Here is a 21629-nt window from a genome sequence, read left to right on the forward strand (position 1 = left end):
TACATGGATATTTCACCTAGATACTCTTTAGCACCAGAAACAAATGTGTGTCGATTGCAGAGAGCATTGTATGGACTCAAATAATCACCACGTGCTTGGTTCGGCTGATTTACTCTATCTATGAAGAAATATGATTTCTAGCAAAGTAATGCCGATCATACTATTTTCCTGAAGCATCAGCATGGAAACGTAACTGCTTTAATAATCTATGTTGATGATATTATTATTACAAGAGATGATGAAGAGGAGATCTCTAGGTTACAAGATTAGTTGGATGCTGAATTTGAAATGAAGAGTTTAGGAAATCTCAAGTACTTCTTGGGAATTGAAGTGGCAAGATCGGCACAAGGTATCCTCCTATCTCAAAGGAAGTATATGCTGGATCTTCTGGCAAAAGTTGGGCTTTTAGACTGTAAACCTGCTGATACGCCGATTATGCAAAATCACAGGTTGGGAGAATTTCCAAATCAGAAGCCAACTGATAAAGATAGATATCAGAGATTGGTCAGTAAGCTGATCTACCTGTCACATACTAGACCTGATATTGCCTATGTTGTCAGTATGGTCAGTCGATTTATGCATTCACCTAATAATCAACACATGGAAGCTGTGATGAGGATCATTCGATATTTAAAAGGGTTTCCAGCGAAAGGTCTCCTATTTTCCAAGAATGGCACTCTCAATGTTGAAGGTTATACTGATGCCAATTGGGTAGGAGGTGCCAGTGATCGAAAGTCAACCTCAGACTACTTTATATTCGTCGGTGGTAATCTAGTTACTTAGAGAAGCAAGAGACAAAAGTTGGTAGCATTATCGAGTGTAGAAGCTGAATTTAGAGGCATGGCTAAAGGAGTGTGTGAACTTCTGTGGCTCAAGAGGCTGATGGCCGATATGGACTTTGCTCCTCAGTCAGAGATGAACTTATTCTGTAATAATAAAGTTGCTATCGATATCAGCCATAATCCGATTCAACATGATCGTACTAAGCATATTGAGGTCGATCGACACTTCATCAAGCAGAACCTTGAAGAAAGAGTGATATGGTTTTGGTTCGTGAAGTCAGAAGATTAGCTAGCTAATATACTCACAAATGCCGTGCCGACTAAGATTTTCAACAACTCATTAGGCAAGATGGGCATATACAATATTTATGTACCAACTTGAGGGGAAGTGTTGGATGAGTTGTAGTAGTTGGTAGGTGAGGTTGTAAATATTGAATTGTAGTAGTTGGTAGGTGAGGTTGTAAATATCCTATTAGGAGTGTATCGTTTAAGGATTTGATAAGTGTTAGTAGTTGGTAGTTGGTGGGACTCTAATTACTACTCTTATGTAATCCTATAAATAGGCACTTTGTATGTTTGTATATTGATAAGAGAAATACATGGAAAACTTCCCCAATCTCTCTTTCTCTCTCTCGCTAAAAGCTTTCTCTTCTTAACATCTCCTTCCATCCCTTCAACTTCTTCCAAACTCTATCTTTGATGAAAGAGAAAATATCCCGTCTTGATCTGCCAATGAGATAAGGTAATCCCAAGTACCTGCTACCTGGTTTTGCCAGTAGCACTCCAAATTTTCTACTCAGTCGTTCTGAAAAATCAGGCTCCACATTAGCACTAAAATAAATGCTAGATTATTCATAAATAATCTTCTGGCCAGATTATTTTTCATACGTCCACAAAACTTTTTGTATTGTTTCTACATTTCTTTCATCAGCCTTAGAGAATAATAAACTATCAACAGCAAATAACAAGTGTGAAATGAAAAGACTATTTATTCCCATCATCATACCACCCCACAAACCTTCCTTTTCTGCCTTTCATATGAGAGATGAAAAACCTTCAGCACATAATATAAACAAATAAGGCGAAAGAGGGTCACCTTGCCGTAGACCATGAGATGGTCTCAAACTTCTTGTTGGCTGTCCATTGAGATGGACAAAGTAAGACACTGTATTGATGCATTTCATAGTCGAATCAATCCATTTGTCAAGAAAATCCATTGCCTTATCACTAGCTGAATAAAACTCCGTTCCACTCTATTGTATACTTTGCTCATATCCAATTTTAGACCCAAAAATTTTTCCTCACTAGATCTCAAATTCTTCATGTGGTGGAAGGCCTCAAAAGCAATAGCAATGTTATCTGTTATTTGCCATCCTTTAACAAAAGCACTTTGAGCTTCATCTACTATTGCTGGCAGAATTTGTTTCAATCTATTTGCCATGGTCTTCGAAATAATTTTGTATATCACGTTACACAAGCTGATTGGGTGGTAGTCAGTGAGAATCTTCGGATTTCTAACCTTAGGGATCAACACGATAAATGTCTTGTTAATTGGCTCTATGCATAAATCTCCATTTAGAAAAGTTAGAGCCAATCTTGTAACATCTTCTCCAACAACCGTCCAGAACTTTTGGTAAAACATGGCATGTAGGCCATCCGGACCAGGAGCCTTCCATGGGTTCATTTGAGACAATGCATGACACACCTCCTCTCCACTAAAAATTTTATTCAACAAAATTTCCATCTTCTTAATTATTTTCCTACTAATAAAGCAGTCCTCATTGTGATCGGTTCCACCTTTGGCTGCAAATAAATCTGAAAAATAGTTCAAGGCTATTTCTTCTATGTCTTCTAGCCTGGTTTGCTTTAAACCTTCTATTAGATTCCTAATTCTTCTTCTGTTTGCTTTGCTATGAAAGAAAGCTGTATTACGGTCTCCATTCATCAGCCAATCTACCCTGAATCTTTGTTTTCAGTAGATCTCCTCTAGAGCTAAGAGACCATCTAGTTCCCACACCAATCTTGTTTCCTCCAAGGGATTGAAGTTGGATTGCATTGAATTCTCTCCAAACTTTCTTGTTTGCAGGCAATCCGCTTCTTTATATTACCATATTTCCTCTTGCCCTAGTCTCCTAACACAGCTTCTATGTTTGATGTATTTCTTTTCATAGCCAGGCCTCCTACCAAAGTTCCCTATTTATCATGAATAATCTGACTACATTCTTCATCATTTAACCATAGGGCTTCAAATTTGAACAGTTTCTTCCATCACCTTCCACCTCTTTGTCTCTATTGCTACTTCAAAACCACCTTAATCGGGAAGTGATCTGAATGCATGGCAGTTAAGTGTCTAACTACAGCTTCTAGGAATATCCTGATCCATTCTAAATTTGCCAATGCACGATCAAGACATAGATAGACTATTCCATCGATTTCTTATTGATTGCACCAAGTAAACTTGCTTCTGCCCTGGAAACCCAAATCCATCGAACCTACCTCATCAATTGCTTTCTTGAAGTCATATATGTGAGTCCATATTTTTTCAAGTTTACTTTTCTTCTCATCTTGTTCTAGAATCTCATTAAAGCTGCCAATACATATCCATGGTAATGAGAAGCAATGGCCAAGCCTTGATCGAAGCTCTTAGGAAAATTTTCTTTTTGCAGCATGATTTCCATAAAAACCAGTTAATCACCATTCACACCCCTTTCCTCCTCTATAATTACGGTGTCAATGTGTCCCCTTGAACAACTTTGAATGTTCAAATCAACATCATCGTTCCAAATTAGCCCCAGACCACCACTCAGTCCCACTCTGTCTACAAAAAAACCAGAACTGAACCCTATCTTTCTTCACACCCTTTCCATATCTTTACTTAGCATTTTTGTTTCGGACAAGAAAATTATTTTGGGGATCTCAACCTTAATCAGACTAAGTAAAGCTTGAATTGCATGAGGTTTCCCCAGGCCTTAGCAATTCCATGCTAAAAGACTCATGGCTATCGGTGGGGTTGCCGTGCAAGCTCCGCCGTTTGCTCTAAAAGTTCCAACGACCCAACCATCTTCTTCTTCTTAACATAACAAATGATCTCGCCATTATCATCCTCTTTGATTGATCTTCGACGAACACCTTCAGTTTCCAATAGGCTACTTGTATTAACAAGAGCTAAAGAGCTTTCCTGGTTCTTTCCAATTATTGTTTGGGCCTTTGTCAAATCCTCTAAGTTACATGCACCAACTAATAAGGCTTGGCTTGAATTTTGTATGGAGCTAGCCTCACATTCCTTCATCCCCTAGCCCAATAGAAGGCCATTTATTTGTCTTTGTTTATTGTACTGCTTTTGGTCTAAATATGTTGGGCTGCATTCGTTGGGGATTAAAGAAACCCATTTGTTGGAATCCCTTCTCTCTTAACGTTGATATTTTTATCCACTTGCCCCTCTATTGTGAAAGTATTTAATACTTCAAAATCCTTGTTTCTTATGCCTATATGTGAGCAAATCATACTACTATTGTTTGTCATTTTCTTTCCTATCCTTTGGAAATTGTTACCCGCCTCAAAAAATGACACAACCATCATTCTTTTTTCCATATTTTCACTTCTAGAAGATGTCTCCTTCTGGGAATTCGAGCCTGTTTGGCACTCCAATTCCTGCCCCTTGTCTTTAGATTCCATCATCTTCCTTATGCTATCACATGTCATCTTTATAGTCTGCAGAATGGTGGTTCTAGAAAATTCAGCATTTAATCAAATTCCATATGGAAAATTTTGTGCATCTTCTTGGCCCATTTCCATTGCAATACACTTCTTTTCTATATGACCAACAATAACAAAATTAAAACACATAATGGGTAATTTCTCATACAGTAGCAATGCATATATGTGTCCTCCATCCGGTCCTTTTAGTGCTATGGCATGCCTTAGAGGTTTGAGGATATTGATAGTGGCTCTCATGTGGAAAACCTTCCACCATTGTCCAAGTTTTCCCTAATTTGAATGACAGAGCATCCTCAGAAATTTTTCCCAACTTCTGCGCCATATCCTTTGTATAACATTACAGAGGTAGACCCTTTATATGTATCCAAAATGGAGTATGATAAAAGTCTTCAACTTTAATGGCCTCACCATATCTCTAGGGCTTGATAATCAATAAGTCTTTATCAAAGCACCATGGGCCTTGATCCACAATTCTGTTTGCTTCCTCCTTCGTGGGGAAGAAAATATGCAAAATTTGATCATGTAGTTTGCTTATTTGTATCTTTTCACTCTTCCATGCCTTCGTCATTGCCCATCGAAGACCCTTAAAATTGATTTCCTTGTTTGCATAGAACCTACCATAACAACTTCTTTTGCACTCCTCAATTCCTTCCCAAATATCACATTCTTCAAAACTTATTGGAATATTTTCCTCATCCTGTAGAGAGAACTCTGCGAGTTGGGTAATGATTTCCTTTTCCATAAGAAAAGTAGAGCATGAACAAATCCACGTGAACAAGTCCAAGGTAAGAGATATGTAGCTTGAAAGTACCATGGGAATGTACTAGAAGCTAATTGCTTAACTGAACATTCTACTCTACTCAGGAATAGGGAGCCGAAATACCCACACTAAGAGCGGGATAACTTTTTTCTAGAGAGGATGGACTTCTAAACATACCAGAGTTCGGTTCAACTTCACATTTACCTGAAAAACATATTAATTGAGTCAAAAAAAATCAAACCCCATCAACTTTTTTCAAGGATGTATATGGAATGCCACTACAGAAAAGCTAGTAGACAGCACTACACAACCTTATTAAATATAATACACTGTTGAAAAATGGCCTGATTAAGATTCCAAGCTATAAACAGTTCCCAATTTTCTTTACTCCTATTAACCTTCTTCCAGCTAACAATAGTTGCCTGGACCTTAGATGTAATCCTCTTAACAATTTCTAAAGCACCCAATTTGACTCACTTGATACCAACTCATTTCTTCCCTCCAATTCCATATAGTATATACAAAATTAGCTAGGGCCAATCTGCAAATATGAGCTCTAAAGAATGCCACTGCAAACTATTAATATTTCATTTAATTACTAGCATTATCTTGCGAATCATACGGCCTTCAGTTCACTACCGTCGTCATTACCTAAAGATGAGCAATTATGGAACTTAAATATTATCATTAGTGAAGTTTTCAAATGACGAGTTTTCATATTTTAATAATAGTTTACAACCTTTTCATTTTGAACTTCACAAAGTATATTTCTCTTAAGATAAGTAACTAAATAATTATTTATCTAAGAGTCTCTCATTCTATTTCGTAACTGATTTTTCATGATATTCATAACTGAAAAATCTCCTTCTACAGTAGGTATAGTAACAGACAAAATCAAAGCCAACTTTAGGAACATACAAACCAATGAATATACAAAACTCCAGAAGGCATACTTGATTATATCAAAATTCTATAGGTACTATAGAAATTATGAGCCCCAAGTGCCCCCACTGTAGATCCACCCATGTATCCAAGTCCCACCTATTAGAGATGGCTTAAAGAATTAAGGATCGTTCTAGGATTATAGACATCTATCAGTTTTAAGTCACAGACACCAGTCCTTCGGTTAATTTAAAAAAGAAATCCAGTATTTTGGTTAATTAAAAATGGACCCATCCCATCCCAATTCTCAGTTTCTCACTAGTATCGTCCTGGTCCCTCTTCTTCACCCAAATCACCCATTTTTTTCATTAATCTTGTCACCTGCCACCTTTTCTCCTTCCCTCCTTCCCACTTTTATAACCTCTTCTGAGTCCAAATCCCAAATCTTTATTCATCAATCTGCAACCCCTAAGATGGCCATCTATATTTTATCTTTTAAACATTACTCTCGTCCTCTCCTCCCCTTTAATACCTTCCATTTGTCCATTCTGATTGTGGCATTAACTCCATGATCCAAGATCAATAGGCTGTAAGTACTTCGAATTTTGAAAAAAAAGTGATTTTGGGATGAATGCATTCGCTTAATTGAAAATTTTGCTTGATATAATGATGTAATGAGATTTTTGGAGTTCCTTCATTATTTTTGATTTCACAATTGGTTTAACAGGTGTCAAACCTGTGCAATAATAAATACCTACTCGAGAAAAATTACAAATTTTGTATATAGGGTGAGCAGGGTTGAATCCTCAGGGACTGAAAAAAATTTATTTCTTCTAGAGTTCAAGAGTAATGAGGGGGTTTTTATAAAAATAAAGATAATTAAATAACTCAAATAAAATAAATAAGTGAATAAAAAACTAAATGACAATTTCTTAAAATTGAATCAATAATAAATAACTCTAGCCAATAAATAATTTCAGAAATGGTTCACTTAATTGATTATGACGCAATAGTAATTTTACTTATTAACTAATAAACAATTTATAACTACCAAATAAGCGATGATAGTCAATTTCTCTTACTTTAGCAATAGCCAAGGTACAACTATTAGCCACTGCCATAATCAAGAAATAATCCTAGGTACGATCTTAGAGTTCAATTCCCTAATTGCCTTAAGAATAGAAAAGTCTTGTTCTAACCAAAAAATATATTAAGAGGGTTTATTTTAAATTACTCCATATATTCCCCTAACACAAACCCAATCATGCAGTTACCATTAATTCAAGAAAATTAAATAATTATGAATTTAATTGCCCTAATTGATTTTAGTTTATTGAATTAATCTAAATTCCGTACCCTGCATATTCGAATAACACAACAACCATAAAAAATAAAGTAGGGAATATACGAATACTAGAGAATTAAAGGAATAAATAAAACCAATACAATTTCACAATTTTAGATGAACCAAATCCTTCATTGTTTCTTGACTAGAAATAGAAATTTAGTTCATTTCCATTGAAGAAATCCCACGTGAATTAGTTGAACTCATCGACCTGAATGTTTTCCAAAAGTTAGATGTATTATTTGAAGAAAAAGAAAAGAAAAGGAAAAAAATGTTCCACTTGCTTCATGCAGCCAAAAAGAAAAGATCCTAATGGCTCCTGACTAGTCTCCCATTCGGATGAAAAAAAAAAGAAGATAAAGAAAACAATGCTTCCTATTGTTTGGTTTCCTACTGCTACTAAATTACTACTACTAACTCAAACCAAAATTATTCCAACAAATCCTATCGTAACCGAAAGAAAAAGTCAACAACAACCATCTGATAAAACCTTTGTGACCCAACTTTCGAGACTTCAATTTATGGCTGGATTTTACGTGTAAACTCCCGAGCTTTCTAGACATGCAGAGTTTTTAACTTTGTCGTGATCACGCCGCATAACAAATTTAGTGAAGAAATCACGCCTTTTAGTTCTTTTTTACTCCAAATCTCTGCAACCAGCACAAATTACCAAAAATAAGTAGAATCCACCAATTAACGTAATATTTGCTAAAATAAAAAGGGGAAATAATCATAAAAAATTATAAAAAATATGCAACCTATCAATTTCCTTCATATCTAAACTATGCTTGTCCTCAAACATATCCAAACTCAGAAGCACAATCAAGATAGCAAGATTTTGTAGCAATTCATATTAGCATAAACACTCTATTATCCCAACAAGTTCCTCAAAGTCAAAACACATTGAATTTGACAATTCTCCCAACGACTTTTAACAAAGGCACTTATTACTCATAAAAGTGTATAAGCATAATATACTCTCAAATCAACACTATGGAATAATTTTACCATAAGCTTGCTCATGCATCACATCTCTTCCATTAGTAGTGAATCTAATACCAGAATCCAAGGGACTGGAATAAAGTTGTAACAGGGCTTGGGTTAAGGATAGAATGGAAAGATGATTCAAAGGTGTAAACATGTCAAAGAAGATGTCAGAGAATCGGTGCATGCAACTGAATATCAATTTCATATCAATCCACATGATCAAGGCTCCTTCGGCAATTTTCCAACAACTTAGCAAGTGAAAGCATGCTTTTGAGCTTCCGTCATTATGCACCCAATGCCAAATTATGCCCAGAAAATAATTGACAGTCATTTTCTTCTTTTCTCTCTCTCTCTTTTTTTTTAGATAAATACTTGCTAAACTCCATATATCACCTTGTATCAACACAATAAGTTTCAAACACTTAAATCAAGACACTTTTTTGACATGAGATTCAACAAGTAAGTCCAAAACAGGAGGTGTCGGGTAATAATTTTGGTATTAAACAAAGAAAACGACACAAGCTCAAACATGGCTCACTAATGGTAGAAAAAATATTGGCAGATCTTTAAGAGAGTCAAAAGAGTTTAAATAAAAAATGGTCTTGTCATTTTCCAACATCAAGTCAACAGAAATGTGGTCTTGACATGTATACCAAAGCAAGTTTTAGAATGAAAAACCATGTGCAATAACAGCTTAACAAACAAAAAACAAAGCAAATTAAGACAAAATACTCAACATAGGCCCAATAAACTTACAAAGTGGCTCAAGTTTTTCAAATTCATCATATTCATCATTTGAAGTCCTTATCAAGAAAAATAAGATACCCGGCCAATACAAATTCATTACATATACTTGCATCTTGATTGCATGATTTCATTATTGCCCATAAAAAAGAAAAGACAACAAAAAATAACTAAAACTAACTAGCCAATATTAAAAATATTCACGATGAAGCTAGCTAGCTAACATAGCTCCTCCCTCATACCTAAATCTGACATTGTCCCCGATGGAAGAAAGAAAGGAACAAATGAAGAGAAAAAGGACAACAACACTTCTCTAAATGTGGAGGAGGTAATAAATACCTACGGCTCGAGAGGAAAAGGTGGGTTGAAGCCCACGTGATGAAAGAAAGTCGCCAAGTTTTGCATCATCCTAGTAATATGGAGCTTGAGACGAGTAAAACGTCCTGACATTTGCTGCATCTCCCCCTGAAGGGTCTGAAACTGCTCATCCCTACAAAATGGCAGTGGCAGGGCTGATATGGAAGGTCCATGGTCATCATGAAGCAAATCATTGTTACGTGGGAAATCTTGTTGACGTTGGCCTCGTCAAGGAGGTAGCTGAATAGGGCCTGGCGGAACAAACATATATTCACCAAGAATGCGCTCCACAACCCCTATTTTCTCCAAACAACCTAAATCCAAAGGCTCCATAGGACAAGCTAAATGTAAATTATGGTTAGCCAAATCTAAAATGCCTAGATTTATCACCAAATTAGTAATGTATGAACCTAGGATAAGTGATTTGTTCTTCTTAGGTAGAATCAACATGAATTGTGTGGCCAACCAACATCCGAGATTAACCTTAATGTTATTCAACATGCACCACAAAAAGAAGTGCTTGGGTTTGGCTAAGATATCCAAGCTGTCTCTCCTACTCGAAAAGTTATAGGCGAAAAAATGCTAAACATAACACCAAGTAAGGGACTTAAGAAAAGAGCTTTTGTGACGACCCCACCATACCCAGAGGCGTACCAAAGGGCTTAGCGGATCGCCTGTCTAACCCGCGCCAGGACTCAATACTCTAAAATGAGAAAATGGGGTTCACGCCAAAAGAAAGTTCTATTTAAACTATTACATATTCAAAAGTTGTACAAACTATTACATCAAGCCATACATATCACTAGTACTAGAAAGTAAACCCTAGAAAAGCTGATAACTACAACCACCACAACCAAAATATACATCTTACTAGTAAACTTATAGCAAGTACAAATTCAACTATTCTATGACCAAAATTTTATACACCTTCTCAAACTTTCCCCCGTACCAGCCCCTGCTAAGAAAAACAAATGGAAAGGGATAAGCTATATACTTAGTGAATAATCAGGGGTACAAATGTAAACTCACATCCAAATAAACAAGTAAATCAGGATATTTCACATCAATAATAGAAAGGTAACATCACAATGGTAGGATACAGGTGGCTCTAAAACCAGTTGAATTCCCCGAGTTTGAACGCCTGTTGACACTCCATCAACCAAAGTACTCATAGACCGTAGACTCCACTTAACTTTTTCCGTTCACCTTATCAACCTCCGCTGGCTAGTCAACAGCACACAGCAGCTCGAGCGAAACAAAATAACTTAGCTTTAATCAAAACTTTAACAAAGAACTAAATTCCAAGGTTAGCATGGAACTATCTTCGACCAAGTCCCGACTAGCTTGAATAGTTCGTTTATCCTTGGAACCTGGCTGAAACCAAACCCTGAGATATCCGATCTCTCAATAGATGATATCTCTCAACAAAGTACATAACAAAGTACTTACTCCAAACAACACACAACAAAAGGGGTTCAACTCAAGTCATGTAATCACCCCCATCAGCACTCAGCAAAACGGTGATACGCAGCATAAGGCATGTAGTCTTACATATGAAATCAAAACAAAGGATGGACTTAGATCGAGTGAAATAAAGTACACTCTCGCCTAAGTACCCATCCAACATATACAAAACACTTTAACAATTTCACATCAATAAACAACCCAATTACTCACTCAAAATAGAACACGCAAATCAAGGCACTTTATATGGGTCCACCGACTCTGTCCGGTTCGTCACTGCCTGTGCCAGAAGATTATACTCAATTATTAGTGAATCGACCATCACAAATGGAAATAAGGACTAAAACGATCAAAACGGCAAAGAAGTGCATGCGCGCGTGCGCGAAAATGACAACGGTATGAAAACGGGTTATACGATTTTAACCATAACTGAAGCTGTAGTTATAGGATCAAAATGTACTAGGTAGTGTTTCAAAACTTAGATAAAGAGTTACAATTGTCATGAAAACACCTCAATCCAGTTTTCAGTGTATCCAAGTCAAATTTGTAGATTACCGAACCAGAACTCCAAAGACCGGTTTATACTTCTAGTGAAACTTTGGGCGGCATGCCCCTTGTGTTTACCTAATTTCCATCCATTTATGGCTTCATTCTTTTCCTCAATCAGTCCCAAAGTCACCCATAAAATAAGCTCATTTCAATTGCCGTTCAATAGGTTCAATGTCATACAAGTACAAAATCAAACTAGGAAAATGTTCGGAAATGAAGTTTAAGTCATAAAACAAAAGACAGATTTGACGTCGCTTAGCGTATCAGACACAACCGAAGCTACATTTATCGAATTGGTGTGTAATTTATACCGTTTCGAAGCTAAGATAAAGGGCTACCACTTTGATGAAGACCACTCAGTCCAGTTCACAGTGTATCCAGGTCAAAATTTCCAATGATAGAACCAGAATCTCACAATCAGGCTAGTTAACCGCACTATATATAAATGACAATAACTCAAGCTACCGAAATCCGATTGAGGTATTTTTAGGGGCGTTGGAAAGCTAAAACATAGCACTACAACTTTCATGTTTTGGTCAAATGCTAATTTAGTATGGATTAGGGTGAACAGATGGGGTCAGATTAGTGAAATGTCAAAACTAGCCACAGAGTTCTACCTATGGCAGTCAGGGGTATGTTTGTCTTTTCATGTGCTACAGTGATCGGATTGAGCTGAAATTTTACAGGCAGCTATAAAACATCATTTCCTACAATTTTCATTTTTTCTACTTAGCCTAATTCGGCCTTCCTCATGGTCAAACGGAACCGGTTAGAACAGGAGAATTATAAAACTGAAAACTGGAATTCATGAATACAAGTGCTAATCTTCACAATTCTAACTTGAAACACCACTTCACCTCCTTGTCTACACTTATTCACAGCATATTCTATCTAAACAAGAAGAAATATGGCTGAACAATACAAAACCCTAACTTACCAATTTTCCAAAAATCATCACAACTACTTGCATAGCTATCAATCAACCAAAAATATGAATTGTATAGCAACTTAAGCAAGAATCAAGGAACTAAAGATGATGGACAGCCAATATACCTCAATAAAAGTGCTTGCAAGAATTATCCTTCACCTCTCCTTGTGAAATTTAGCTCCCTAAGCTTCCCAAGCTCTTAATTTGCAAGTTAATCGGTTTAGTTTTCTTGTTTTCTCACTAAATCAAGTTAAATCCAAGATGGTTTTAGAGCTTTCTTTCTCTTGTTTTTCTCTCAAGGCTCACGGCTAGGAGGCTGGAAAAATGGAGAAGAATGAAGGCCAAGAAAGGTTATAAGGCTTGGTCTTAGTTTGGGTTAAAGGTGCATGGATTGATGCCACTTGTCACCACTAATTTCCATCTCAATTTGTTTTCTTTTCCTTTGGTTTAAATGGTCAAAAATTTCGGCCACCTTGATCAGCTTTAGAGCTGATATTTAGGCTCTAATAACAATGAGATTAACTTGATAAAATGGTGGTCAAATAGTGTGTTCAATCGGTAGCCAATCGGTACCCGTCGGTTCAACCCAATTTTCCTTATTTCGCACGTACTTTACTTTCTAATTTACTAACTTATTATTATCACCTCTATTCACACACTTAATATCCTCTAAACTCACCCTTAATCACCAAATTTAGTGCACCTATCGTACCAAGTGATCACACGGTCAAAATACGCAAAAAATCCTAATTTATCCGAACTAAGAATCTAAAGGAAAAACCCTTGATTCTATGGTTGATTGCAATTACTGAGGGCGTAAATAAGTAGTAAAGCTATTAGAAAGGAATAAATACCAAATAAAAGGAATTTTAAGAAAACTGTGAGGGATTTTACAATTCCATTGATTACAATTAGGGTTTCGATTAACATATAAGAAATTTAAGAAAACCGGTTAGTCACAAGTAAACTAGGGTTTCTTAATAGAATTTAGGGTTTCTAGTCCCTTTAAAACAAATTAAGGTTTTAAATCAAACCCAAAGAAATAAATTTCAGTATCTTCTTTTAAAAACAATCTCCTAACATTCGGTATATCACAATCTCCCCTCCTTAAAAAAATTTCGTCCTCGAAATTGCAACGTATGAGCTATGGGTTGGAATACTCTAATATCTCATTAACTAGTTCATCATTGCTAATAAAATTTATCTTAAAAGTTTGTCCCTCTATGTATCTCAATCCAAGAACCAACCGTGTAATTCTTATTTCAAAGTTTCAATGGTCTTTAAATGTCTTATAAAACAAGTAGAAGGAAACCTCAATACGATGAAAAATAGGGAGGGTACCTTCGATGATTGCCAATGAGTCTGTCATCTCTTGATTTCCTATTGCATAGGTCCTTGCCGGCACTTTCGGTCGATTATCCGTTGCATTGATCGGCTTAGACGTGGTCCTTTCTGCCCTTAACAAATTTCCTTCTTTTGGCAGGTGAGAGCTTTGAGCAATTAGATGCTCAGCGCTACCACATCGGTAGCTTTTCCGAATTTGTCATTTCTTCCAACAATTATCTTCCATGTGGTTAGCAGCCCCACAAAATCCACATGCCATCCTAGGTCCTGATATCGGATCTCCTCGTGAGATACCCTTTTGAGTCTCTCTTCTTGCCTAACTTTTCTCAAAATATCCTTGATTCGGGGACCCTATTGATCGTGGTCCACCTATTTTTCGACCCCTCTTCGATGGTGGCTTGCTCCCCTAGTTCTGTCTCTCAATATAACTACTGGTGTCGGTTGTCTTCGTTTCCTATCATGAAAAGTCTTTACTTGACTCTTGGTATTTTCAATTCTTTGCGTTTTTTCAATAGCTTGACTATAGGTCTCCAAGTGAGCAGCTGCCAGTGCCTCTTGAATCTCTTCAAACCCTGGACAAATCGACGAATTCTCCTTTGGTCTGTCAGCATTAACTCTGGAGCAAAACAAGAGAGTTTGATATATTGCGTCTCGTACTCCGCCACACTCATAGTCCCTTGACGTAGGTGTATGAACTCATCCTCTCGCCTTTTTTGAACAAGTGGCGGTAAGTACTTCTCATTAAACTCACGAGTGAAATTAACCCATGTCCATGGGATTTGTTCTCTTTCCCACTTGGTTTGAATCACATTCCACCAGGCACGAGCCGCTCCCTCAAATTGAAAAATGGCGAATGCTATCTGCCGTTCCTCCGAGTATCCTAATGCAGCGAATATATCTAACATTCGATCCAACCAACTTTTCGCTATATCAGGGTTAGGTCTACCCAAAAATTTTGACGGTAGAAACTTCTGGAATCGTTCTAAGGCATAGTCCTCTCCCTCATGATTGCCGGGATGTTGTATCTGGCCTTGACCCTGTTGGTTAACCTTTTTTTCTAACAAATCAGCCATTCGCTGTATGGCCGTAGCTATTTGGGTCTCAACTTGTCTATTTGCAGTTTCATTGGTTATCCCTTCAGTTCTTTGTCCTCATTCTCGTTCTCTACCCTCACCACGAGTCTCCATTTGATTATTTTCTAGCTTCTATAATTGGGACAAAATATGGTACGAGTTCAAAGCGTTGAAAAATTATAAAATGCACGAATTAGCCAAGATATCAAAATATCATAAACGAAACTATATACATATATATATATATACAATTCACGCCAAAAATATACACATCAGTTCACAACTAGCCATCATTCAACCAATACAAAACATGTTAGTTGATGAGCACACCGACTCCAAAAAGTCAACAAAACAACTCAGAGTAACGGCCCTAGCGGAAATCCCTTACAGAGCCTATAGAGTCTATCGCATCCATCGGCCCCACTCCACCAGCCCTAAGTGGCACTTCCACAGCCATGTCTAAGAGAATCTCACAATCTAACATAATACCCCAGGTTCTCTCTCTCATCTGCCCCAATAAAGCGAAGAGGTAGCGGTGGGTCTCCTCAACCTGACGACCAAGGGTGTGCGTCCGCTCTTCCTTAGTTCATAACCCCATCTCGAGGTCACGCAGGCGCATGACCTATGCATGACTCACCCCTCTGGCCTCATCCAACTGTGCCCTCAAAGTGTCAACCGTCCTACCTAGGCGACGACACTCGTCATCTATAGCCATAACAACCTCATCCGGATATCCATACGTATGTCGACACTCACACGATCGACTCATCTGGCCGAAGGGAGAATATAGCCTATAGGGTTTTCTGACCCTCCTCTGATATCTAAGGACTCATCGACGCACCACCCGATTCACTAGCTCGCCTACACTCGTAGCTTGTACTCCGGCACCGCTAGGTCCACCGGTATTGCTAGATCCACCAATATCGCTAGGTCCACCAGTCTCCATACCTACACAATAAAATATCACCTAATCAGTTCTCCGGCATTTCATCTTAATAGATACGATTCTATTTAAAAACAATCAAATACTTATATGTTCTATAACACATTTTCCAACTACCCAAATCCTCTAACCTAATACCACCTGTGACGACCCCACCGTACCCAGAGGCGTACCAAAGGGCTTAGCGGATCGCCTGCCTAACTCGCGTCAGGACTCAATACTCTAAAACGAGAAAATAAGGTTCACGCCAAAAGAAAGTTCCATTTAAACTATTACATCTTCAAAAGTTGTACAAACTATTACATCAAGTCATACATATCACTAGTACTAGAAAGTAAACTCTAGAAAAACTGGTAACTACAACCACCACAACCAAAATATATATCTCACTAGTCAACTTATAGCAAGTACAAATTCAACTATTCTATAACCAAAAGTTTATACACCTTCTCGAACTTTCCCCCGCGCCGGCCCCTGCTAAGGAAAATAAATGAAAAGGGATAAGCTATATACTTAGTGAATAATCAGGGGTACAAATGTAAACTCACATCCAAATAAACAAGTAAATCAGGATATTTCACATCAATAATAGAAAGGTAACATCATAATGGTAGGATACATGTGGCTCCAAAACCAGTTCAATTCCCCAAGTTTGAATGCCTGTTCACACTCCGTTAACCAAAGTACTCATAAACCGTAGAATCCACTTAACTTTCCCCGTTCACCTTATCAACTCCCGCTGGCCAGTCAACAGCACACAGCAGCTCGAGCGAAACAAAATAACTTAGATTTAATCAAAGCTTTAACAAAGAACTAAATCTCAAGATTAGTATAGAACTATTTTCGACCAAACCCCGTCTGACTCGAATAGTTCGTCTATCCTTGGAACCGGGTTGGAACCAAGCCCTGAGATATCCGATCTCTCAATAGATGATATCTCTCAACAAAGTACACAATAAAGTACTTACTCCAAACATCACACAAAAAAAGGGGTTCAACTCAAGTCATGTAATCAACCCCACCAGCACTCAGCAAAAGGGTGATACGCAACATAAGGCATGTACTCTCACATATGAAATCAAAACAAATGATGGATTTAACTCGAGTGAGATAAATTACACCCTTGCCTAAGTATCCATTTAACATATACAAACCACTTTAACAATTTCACATTAATAAACAGCCCAATTACTCACTCAAAATAGTGAACATGCAAATCAAGGCACTTTATACGGGTCCACCAACTCCGTCCGGTTTGTCACTGCCTGTGCCAGAAGATTATACTCAACTATCAATGAATCAACCATCACAAATGGAAATAAGGACTAAAATGATCAAAACGGCAAAAAGGGCAAAAAAGTGCATGCGCGTGCGCGAAAATGACAACGGTATGAAAACGGGTTACACGATTTTAACCATAATTGAAGCTATAGTTATCAGATCAAAATGTACTAGGTAGTGTCTTAAAACTTAGACAAAGAGTTACAACTGTCATGAAGACACTTCAACCCAGTTTTCAGCGTATCCAAGTCAAATTTGCAGATTATCGAACCAAAACTCCAAAGATCGGTTTATACTTCTAGTGAAACTTTGGGCGGCATGCCCTTTGTGTTTACCTAATTTTCAGCCATTTATGGCTTCATTCTTTTCCTCAATCAGTCCCAAAGTCACCCACAAAATAAACTCATTTCAATAGCCGTTCAATAGGCTCAATATCGTACAAGTACAAAATCAAACTAGAAAAATGTTCGGAAATGAAGTTTAAGTCATAAAACAAAAGACAGATTTGACGTCGCTTAGCATCTCGGACACAACTGAAACTACGCTTATCGAATTGGTGTGCAATTTAACCGTTTTGAAACTAAGATTAAGGGCTACCACTTTAATGAAAACCACTCAATCCAGTTCGTAATGTATCCAAGTCAAAATTTTCAATGATAGAACCAGAATCTCACAATCAGGCTAGTTAACCGCACTATGCATAAATGACATTAACTCAGGCTACCAAAGTCCGATTGAGAAGTTTTTAGGGGCGTTGGAAAGCTAAGACATAGCACTACAACTTCCGTGTTTTGGCCAAACGCTAATTTAGTACGGATCAGGGTGAACACACTTAATATTATCACCTCTATTCACCTCTAATTCACTAATTTATTATTATCACCTCTATTCACACACTTAATATCTTTTAAACTCACCCTTAATTATCGAATTTAGTGTACCCATCTCACCAAGTGATCACAAGGTCAAAATAGGCAAAAAATCCTAATTTACCCGAATTAAGAACCTAAAGGGAAAACCCTTGATTCTATGGTTGATTGCAATTAGTGAGGGTGTGAATGAGTAGTAAAGCTATTAGAAAGAAATAAATGTCAAATAAAAGGAATTTTAAGAAAACTGTGAGGGATTTTACAATTCCATTGATTACAATTAGGGTTTCGATTAACATATAAGATATTTAAGAAAACCGGCGGTTAGTCACAAGTAAACTAGGGTTTCTTAATAGAATTTAGGGTTTCTAGTCCCTTTAAAACAAATTAAGGTTTTAAATCAAACCCAAAGAAATAAACTTCAATATCTTCTTTTAAAAACAATCTCTTAACATTCGGTGTATCGCAGCTTTTAGATTGGTTTAGGTCATAGCACTCCCTATTAATAGAAAACTTCTATCACAAACCCATACGTGTTGAAAAGAAGGGATCGACACAGTCACAAGCACTATCGATATACTCCCTCGTCTCATATTGGGCTTTATCAATGTAACCAAATGTAAGATTGAACTTGGTGATCGACTGCCCATATTCCCTTCCCAATAATTGATATCTAATCACATTGGGAGTATTGACAGTGAATTCATTAACTAAATCAAACTCGAATGTGATGTAGAACTCTCTAGTCAACTCAACAAAGGCAGGACATCGAATTCAAGTATAGTTACTCCACCCGATAATTGTAAACATCTCATCCACCTCATTGGCAATTTGTAAAGTTTCTAGTGTAGGTTGGTGGATGTACTTACTAGCAATGATTTGCCTCTCACAACAAGTGGCATATTGGTGTTTATCCTCCTCCTTAGTAAAGTTCAAGTTTTCCCTAAAATGGGCAGGTGAATCTATGTGTATACCTTTATTTCTACTCAACTGAGATCGTTGCCCCAGAGTAGAGGCAATGGAAGATTTACTTTTCCTAATGGTGGGCTGGGATGACAGAGTGGTGGCCTTTTTCTTACCAGTTGTCTTTTTCTTAGCTGTTTAGGGAGGTAACCAACTAAAGATGGGTGACCAATTAAATGATAATAGCAACAAACCCTTTGCAAATAATAGGCAACCAATCAGAGACAATTGTCCACAACAAAATGTAGATAGTGAACCAAACTCCTGCCCACTACCCCGTGTCGACCAAATTTCAGCAAAAACACATATGTCCCAATAGATTACCAATTCTACTAGCCAACAAATCACACAGGGCAATAAATCGACACACAATGAAGTCCCTTTTGTCAAGCAATAGGTAATAATTGATAAATTAAGACTAAGGACCAAAACTTTCCACCACTGGAATCCAGATATAAGGTAACAGCTGTTAACAATGTACTCCAAAAATTACCAATTCAGACACCATAACTATTACACCAAACAATCAATAAAATTACTTAGGAGAGCAATCAATAGCCAAATAACCAAATTGCTGAGAAACCACTCAATCAATCAACAGCGGCCAAGAAAAATGAAAAAAATTGACGAAACTCATGAATCACTAGAAAAAGTAATTCAATCAACTATGCCGAGTATCAGATAAAACTCACGGATGTCTCTTTTAATGGGTCTCTAATTGGGCCGATGAAATTCAGTGATGACGGAGGAAACAAAGAGCTGCGTTAGTAACGATTGGTGCTGATGATGAAAATGGCCGGAGAGAGACGACAAGCAGCGACGACATTGATTGTTTCTGGATTGGTCATTTCGTGGCCAGAAACGACAAATGAAGGCGGCAATTCAAGTGACGAGGACGGCTAATTAACGATGGCGACACGATTGTACTGGCAACAGCAGCGACAGCGGTGACGGTTTCTTCTTGACGTCAAACCATCATGGCAACTGTAGAGCAGTGGTAGAGACGGACAATGGCGAAGATGATGGCAAGATGGTAGCGGCTAGCAGCGACAACCTGCATGCGAGGATGAAAGGCCGAAGAGAGGCGACTGATGACGAGGCAACAACAATGAGGAGACTAATGATGACCGTGGATAATTGATGATGGCAGAGATCGAGCAGCAGTAGCAGTGACAACGAACGGTGAATAGAAAAGATGACCATGGATGACTGATGGCGGCAGATAGCGGTAACAATCATAGCAGTGTGAAGTAGGGAGCAGAAAACCTTAATTATGGGTTAGGGATTGTCGTGTAGCTTGGGAAGAAAAGAAAGAAAGAAAGAAAGAAAGAAGAAAAAGAGAGAAAGAGAAGAAAAAAAGAAAAGAAAGAAAAAAAAAGAGAAAAATGAAAAGGAAAAATTTTTATATTATTTGTTTTTTTTGGCACTTTTTAATTATTATTTTTTCTTTTTTGAATATTTAAATTTTTTATTATTTTTAAAAATAATAATAACTTTTTTCGTTACTATTTTTTATTTTATACCAATATATTTTATTTTGTCACACTTACTGGAGCAAGACATGGGCACGTCATAAAGTGAGAAAGTCTTCTGATCATGAATCTAGGATATTTCTTCCTAGCGCGTGACTCGAAGGCATACGCGCGGCTTAAAGCTAAGAGTTTTTTGATCTTGTATCAAAAATTTTTTTCCTAAATCATGATTAGAAGGCGTAGATGTGACTTATGTAAGGATCGAAGATAACTTAAGAGGGGGGTGAATTAAGTTGATTATAAAACTAATCAAGTTATGGGCACTTTTTGCTCAATATGAAATTTACCCTCTTTTCTAAGTGATCACACAATGAATCAATCAATGAATGAACAATGTCACTTGAGAGAAGTAGAAAATATAAGCAATTTAAAGATCACAAGATTGGTTGTATTTCATCAATTTGAAAAAGCTTGTTTGAATTGATCTACAAATTCAAGAGGAGCTTGGTAGTCAATTGGTTTGCAATTCTTCCCTTCTTATTTATTTATCGTTATCTTGTGATCTTTAAATTGCTTATATCTTCTACTTCTCTCAAGTGATATTGTTCATTCATTGATTGATTCATTGTGTGATCATTTAGAAAAGAAGGTAAATTTCATATTGAGCAAAAAGTGCTCATAACTTGATAAGTTTTATAATCAACCTAATTCACCCCCCCTCTTAAATTATTTTCGGACCTTACAATTGGTATCAGAGGTTGGTTTCCTAGAGATTTAACTCAAGTGATTTAGGAGTAAAGATGACAACCAACAATGCTATATTTTTTGAAGAACAATCTGTGATTAGACCTCCTATATTTAATGGGTCAAATTATTTGAGTTGAAAAGAAATAATGATTATCTTTTTGCAATCAATTGATATTGATTTGTGATTTATTGTTAGTGAAGATCTATATAATGCCTCTGTTATAGATGAAAATACTCATAGATCTAAACCAAAAATAAGAAATGAACTACCTGCTGAGGATAGAACTCATCTCACCTTAAATGCAAATGCCATGAATGTGTTATATAGTACTTTAGACTCAAATGAATCTATTAGAATCAAAGGTTGCAAGTCAACTAAAGAAATTTAGGACAAATTGAAAGAAATTCATGAAAATAGTGAG

General features: G+C 37.0%; 1 protein-coding gene across 1 annotated transcript; it reads left to right on the forward strand.

Moving 5' to 3' along the window:
* The first annotated feature begins 288 nt into the window (after positions 1–288).
* On the forward strand, positions 289–783 carry LOC140008827 (uncharacterized mitochondrial protein AtMg00810-like). Its single transcript, XM_072053720.1, has one exon. It carries the CDS (start codon positions 289–291, stop codon positions 781–783), a length of 495 nt encoding a protein of 164 aa, XP_071909821.1.
* Positions 784–21629: the final 20846 nt, after the last annotated feature.

The sequence above is a fragment of the Coffea arabica genome, chromosome 6c (genome assembly GCF_036785885.1).
Source record: "Coffea arabica cultivar ET-39 chromosome 6c, Coffea Arabica ET-39 HiFi, whole genome shotgun sequence".
In the NCBI taxonomy this organism is placed as follows: Eukaryota; Viridiplantae; Streptophyta; class Magnoliopsida; order Gentianales; family Rubiaceae; genus Coffea; species Coffea arabica.

Coding starts and splice junctions, on each gene's coding strand:
- LOC140008827 (XM_072053720.1), top strand. CDS start 289: ATGAAGAGTTTAGGAAATCTCAAGTACTTCTTGGGAATTGAAGTGGCA.